This window comes from Vitis riparia, chromosome 13 (assembly GCF_004353265.1).
Source record: "Vitis riparia cultivar Riparia Gloire de Montpellier isolate 1030 chromosome 13, EGFV_Vit.rip_1.0, whole genome shotgun sequence".
NCBI lineage: Eukaryota > Viridiplantae > Streptophyta > Magnoliopsida > Vitales > Vitaceae > Vitis > Vitis riparia.
The window spans coordinates 26,958,359-26,964,781 of NC_048443.1; the positions used below are offsets into that span (position 1 = coordinate 26,958,359).

A 6,423-nucleotide genomic window follows, 5' to 3' on the forward strand; every position below is an offset into this window, starting at 1 on the left:
AAGATGGAAGTCCAATTTGCAAAGGTGTTGAATCAGCTGGTTGTTATGAAGAAATTTCGCAACCCCTTTTTGTACATCCGCAAAATCTCGCAGACCTCATTTTCACCTGCGAAGTGGTCCTGAAGCTTCCCAATAGTTGTGCACCGACTCTTTTAGATCTTTTCTTCTAATATTTTTGTGTCTAAATTTCCATTTTCTCCTTGTATTCAGCCACTCATGTAATTCCTTAGTTAGGAAGTATGCAAGGAAAGGTAAATTACCTTCCTATATAAACTCTCATGAGGACTCTCGGAGGAGGTTGTTGCAGGAGAATCCATCATATAATATATGAGAAATTGACGAACAGAGCACTTGCTCTGTTTCTTCTATATATTCTTGTTTTCTCATTTGTTTTCTTTCTAGCCAACCAAACTCTGAGGATTTTTCCTCAGAGGATGAGAGGCTAGGCTCTTTGTCTCTTGGAGCTAAGGTAACCGGGTAAGTTTCCTCATGCATGAATTGGAAGTTTTGTTGTTTTAGTTGCTAATGAAGAGAAAGTGTGACCCGTTAATGGTTTTTATCTTTTTAGTTAACTTAAAACTCCTTTAAATCACCTGGGCCAACACTTGGTAAGGCAAGTGATCTCCATCCATGGAGATTCACTAGTTTACCCCTTGCGAGCCTCTGGGAGGTGACTTGAAGGTAGGATTTTCTAGAATTGCCAACACTTGGTAAGCTTTTGGACTCCAAGGAGACATCCATTAGTTATCTCTTGCGAGCTTGTGAAGGGAAATCCAAGGTTAAAGATCACCTTGAATGGCAAGTGCTAGGTGAGAGGCACGAGCCATTGCAAGTTGCATCAATGAGAGGGATTTAGTGTTTGAACCCATTAATGGGAAGCATCTGTACAACACCGGTTGGAGAAGGAACTATATGTTAATTCTCTAATGCGAGGAAAAGAAACAAGTGACCGGAATTCTCCTTTTTGTATGAGGAATCTGAGCCTAGTGATCTGAAACTCCAAGAAACACTTTTCTTTGTAAGTAAAATCAGTTACTATTTTTGGTTAGTTTAAAACCAATTTTTTTTCAAGCATCTTTTTGTTTTCTTTTAAAGCTAACCTTGAAATGAAAAGGCACCAATTCAGCTTTGAATTGATATCATTTGTGAAGTGAAAACCCATCCCAGTGAACGATCCTAGAGCCACTATGCTATAGTAGCTTTGTATTTGCTACCCTAGTTCATGGTGTTATAGGTTATAAATTTTGTTGATTACACCTACCATCAAGGAGCACCAGCTGGACATACATCAGCTGAGACACCAATTAGGCATGAATCACTCACCTGACTCTCATGCCAAATGTAGCCCCATTGCCAAGTGTGCTCTCGCATCTCGCATGGGTCTAAACGGATAGAAAGTCAAGTGGCCTTGGAGATCTCAGGTGACTCTTCATCATTGGAAATGGAGGAATTATCATGCAGTCCCACTTTGGCACTCTTCAACCCCCATGTTGCCATCCACATGCATTCAAACCTCTACTAGATTTACCTTTGTCGAACCCACATGCAAACTATACAAGTCCATGATTTGAGTTCGAGTAAAAAAAATTCTGAATTTGATGATTCTAATTCAGAGGAAGGTCTCCCAACCTATTCTTTAGAAAATAAAAAACCTGAGCCAAAGGTTGAGTAAGCAAAGGTCGTGCCAACCAATGCAAATGTTGCCAAAGCAAAAGTGAAAGTTAAAGAAGCGGCAAAGATACAACTATGTGGAATCGAAATTGGGTTTTCTGCATTGTATAGTACACCACCTAGATGGGGATCACCCTCATTAGTGATTGCCTATCTCCGCCTCGGGCCCACACGCATGACCCCATTTTTCATTGGCCACTCTCTTATGCTCCTTTTCAAAACCCATGTGTTTCTTTATCCATCTTCATGCATGTCTTTTAAAATTGATTTTCAAAATAAAAATCTTGTTTTGATTCCACAACTTTTCATCCTTAAAATTTTTTAGGTCTCAAAAATCCCATTTTCAATAAAAATTTGTTGTCATTTTATCTTCGGCAAGCATTTTTCACTTTTTTTTTTCTTCTAGATTTTCAAATTATTTTAAAATAAGTATGAATTAAATTCTATAATTCCAAGTTATGGAATTCATGGAATTAATTCATACAAAATAAATTGGGCTTTGGTAGGGGCCCAACATCAGTGATGTTTTCTTTAAAATAAAAATAAATTTAAGTGAAGTGCAATGTCTGTCAATAATGGTTTCTTATTCTGTTTAGTGACGCATATGATATATTTTGTACTCATTATTGTGCACTAACCTCATTTCATGATAGCGCATTATTATTCACCGTTAAGGTATTGTCTCACTCTCACTTTGACTATTCTCTATGCATGTTTTGGCTTCCAGTGTATGATTATTTTGGTATCCATTGATTGTCATGCTTATTTTATCTTATTTAGTAGAGACCTATTTTTAGAGGCTTAGAGGGGTGCTACGGTCTTCACCGTACCTTCCCAATAAGTAACCTGATCCCCGAACCCAGGTTTGGTTTTTCACAAACCTTCTTTTCCAAATAAGGAGTCATACTTAGGGTTTTCTTTCTTATTTTGTTTTCCCTTTAAAAATAAAACAAAAATAAATAGCAACTTCAAGTCGTTTTCTAAAAAAATAAATCTTTTTTCAAATAAAAAAATGAGTTCGCCATTGAGTGGAAACACGTGCAAAAATGCAGGATCCACACATCCTTTTATTTTAAAAAATAAAAAATATAATATTTTTCATATAATACCTTTTAATAATTTTTACTTATTTTTTAAATATTATTTTAAATAATAATTATATAAATATGAAAAATAATTAAAAATAAATCATTGCAATAAAAGTTATTTTTAAAGTATATTTAAAAATATGAAAAATATATTAAGAACATTTTAAGTTTTTAAATATATGTTGGTTGTATAATTGATGTATTTGAAAATTGTTTTCTCTATAATAATAAAACCCAACCGAACTCCATGATTGTTAAAAATTGAACCAATCGGTTGCTTTTGATGGGGTTCGAATAAATTTTTTAGAGTATTTATAATAGTAAATCTCCCTTCGGCTTCTCTTTAATTTGAATAGATCTTGAACAAATTATATAGCAGGTTAATTATTATTCTTCTTATTCTAGTTCTATAAAATTGGGGACAAATAGAGTTTACATTATATAAAGGCAAGTAAAAATAAACATTATTTAGAGACATTGAATTTTTTTATTTTTGCAAATTCGAAAACGGAGTTTAATACTACGTCGGTCTCCTGCTCAAACAATCATATTCATAGTCCTTTTGTATTTGTAATACTTCAGCGGGAGCTGCGACTCTTAATGGTAACTGCCGGAGGTGCGGGACGTGCGGCAACTTCGGCAACTGCGGGACGTGCGGCAACTTCGGCAACTGCGGCAACTGCGGGAGCTGCTTTGGACTGTTGTGTTTCTTCTTTCTCAAGGAAGACTCCAGTGAGAGCTGCGTTGGACTGCAGAGAACACTTCAACAACTGCAAAGCCTGAAAAGTGAACAAAAAGGTTGATTAAATAAACATTAAAAAAGAAAGTACCTTTCAAAACTTTCAAAGAAAAATGAAGGCTATGTTTTTAAAAACATTCATGAAAACGGTTTTTAAAAACTATTTTATGGTATTTTATAAAACAAAAACACGAATCTAAAATGTTTTTTAATTTACTTTTTGTTTATGTTTTTAAATACATGCAATGCTTTATTTTTAATAATTCTTTTGTATTTCTATAATTATTTTTAAAAGCAACTTAAAAACATTATATTTTTTGTTTCTTAATTGAAAATGTGTTTTTCTTTTTATTCTACAAAATAAAAAACTATTTTCAAAATCAATTACCAAACAAACAAGGCTTAATGATTTGGTAATTGATTTGCAAGTAACATCTACCAATTAATTGTGTTATGGAAAAAAGATAACTCCAACCAAATCTACAAGAGAATAGGCTAAAAAAGAAATCAATTAAAACCCAATAAGCTAGAGGATTGTTTACCTCATCAAAACCAATTTTAACCACCTTCTCCTCAAGAACATTAACTTCCTCTATGTTGCACTTCTTAAACAAAGCCATGGTTGCTGTCAGGGACATGGGTGTAATCAACAAGTCATCAGTCACCATGTAGGTAACCAAGCCCTGCACATGACCACAACTCCTTGATGAAGAGCAATGACAGAAATGATCATTACTCCCTGATGAAGAAGGATTAAAGAAAGGAAGAATAGCATATGCTGGTGTGTTCAACTTCAAGGGCGAGTCCGAGCTCTGGTTAGGCTGCAAGTAAGCTCCCTCCAGTTTTTTCACACTCTTATGTAGGCCTCCTAGACAAGCTTCTGGGAGGAAACCCACAATGGTGCCAATAGGCAAAGTTAGGAGGTTGAACAGGAAATCTATGAAATCTTTTTCAGCTTCAGCGAAGACAACTTTATTGTCCTCTGTGTTGATTAGAAGCTTCAAGTTCATCTCAGGGGTTGCTTTGACTTTATTGTCCTCTGTGTTGATTAGAAGCTTCAAGTTCATCTCAGGGGTTGCTTTGGTTGCCATGCATGAATTAGACCATAAAACCAAAATTAGTTATGTAACAACTCAATTGCAATTGTGTAGATATATATATATGAAATCTCACATTAGATAAAAGAAAAAAATTTGATGCTATTTCTGTATTAACTCCTCTTAATTTTCTAAACATGTTTTTAAATCGTGAAAACTCTTTAGGCTTGAAGTAGATAATATCTATACAGATTAATTTATCAAAAAAATAAGGAAATTAACAAACTTATAACTCAGCCAAGTTTGGTAAGCTTACCTAAGTTGAATAAATATTTATATATATATATATATGAGAAAAAAAAATTTGATGTTATATATTTATGTAGGAACTCCTCTTAATTTTATAAACATATTTTTAAATGGTGAAAACTTTTTAAGCCTAAAATGGATAATATCTACATAGATTAATCTATCAAGAAAACAAATAAACTAACAAAGTAACAAACATATAACTCAACCCCCAGCTTGGTAAGCTTACCTAAGTTGACGTTATTTATGATATTATTTATGTATTAACTAACGAGGAAACAAACTTTAAAAAAAAAAATTGATGTTATTTATGTAATAACTCCCCTTAATTTTATAAACGTGTTTTTAAATTGTGAGAATTTTTTTAGATTCAAAGCAAATAATATCTACATGAATTAATTTATCAAGAAAATAAGGAAATTAACAAACATATAACTCGGCCAAGTTTGGTAAGGAGAAAAAAAATTTGACGCTATACATTTATATATCAACTCCTCTTAAATTTATAAACATGTTTTTAAATCGTGAGAACTCTTTAAGCCTAACGCGAATAATATTTATATGGATTAATTTATCAAGAAAACAAGGAAACTTACAAACATATAACTCAACCCCATGTTTGGTAAGTTTACGTGAGTTGAATATATATATATATATATACATGAAATCTCATAATAGATAGGAGAAAAAAAATTTGACGCTATTTATGTATGAACTCTTAATTTTATAAACATATTTTTAAATAATAAGAACTCTTTAGACCCGAAGCGGATAATATCTATACGGATTAATTTATCAAGAAAATAAGGAAATTAACAAACATATAACTCAACCAAGTTTGGTAAGCTTACATGAGTTGAAACCCATTTCCACCTGCAAAAAAAAGTAGTCCACTAACTTTTAAGTACCTAAAACTGAGCTTCTACAGAAAACTAAAATAGAGAGAGAAAAAAAGGAGATGAAATTAAAATAGATGACTAGTGATCTTGAAGTGGAATTTGTGGTGCTCTTCTTGTTTTAAATTCATTATATAAGCAAAGACAAAGTGGTTTTGGTTCTTTCCTTTCTCCTCAATTAATGGTTTTGGTTCTCTTCTTGCAAGTATGGTTTTGAACTTGGATTCTTTCCTTTATCAATCCTAAAAAGTATATTTGTTTTCTTTTTGTTTTAAATTCATTATATAAGCAAAGATAAAGTGGTTTTGATTCTTTCCCTTCCTCTCGGTTTTGATTCTCTTCTTGCAAGTATGGCTTTGAATTTTGATTTTTTCCCCTTTCCCAAAAAGTTTTTGGGTTCTATTCTTTTTTAGCAATGGTATAGACAATGGTTCTCAAAGAATATCTCACATAACCAAGCTTCCTTAGCCAAGGGCAAAGCAACCATAGGCTTGGGGGTATATGCCCCGCTCATATTTTAAAAATAAAAAATTCTTTTGCTTATTTAGGAATTTTAGAAAGTTAAAAAATAAAAATAAAAATACAAGTTTGCCCCTCTAAAAAACTAATTTTGTGTGTGAAAGAAAAATAGATATAATAAAAAATTAGATAACCATGAACATTGAATAGATTTTATAAAATAT

At 32.5% G+C, this 6,423-nt stretch overlaps 1 protein-coding gene across 2 annotated transcripts; it reads right to left on the bottom strand.

The window, feature by feature from the left end:
- Window positions 1-3,132: 3,132 nt before the first annotated feature.
- On the bottom strand, window positions 3,133-5,830 carry LOC117928913. Of its 2 annotated transcripts, none has more exons than XM_034849029.1 (3): window positions 5,696-5,830; window positions 4,041-4,519; window positions 3,133-3,538 (listed from the first exon to the last, which is right to left on the bottom strand). In XM_034849029.1, the coding sequence occupies exons 1-3, from the start codon at window positions 5,709-5,711 to the stop codon at window positions 3,338-3,340; spliced, it is 696 nt and encodes a 231-aa protein (XP_034704920.1). In that variant the 5' UTR covers window positions 5,712-5,830; the 3' UTR covers window positions 3,133-3,337. The 2 variants fall into 2 exon arrangements, with proteins under 2 accessions (XP_034704920.1, XP_034704919.1); XM_034849028.1 differs by having other exon boundaries at window positions 4,041-4,576.
- Window positions 5,831-6,423: the final 593 nt, after the last annotated feature.

Coding starts and splice junctions, on each gene's coding strand:
- LOC117928913 (XM_034849028.1), bottom strand. Junction 3,539..4,040: donor TTAAAATTGGTTTTGATGAG/GTAAACAATCCT, acceptor TTCACTTTTCAG/GCTTTGCAGTTGTTGAAGTG.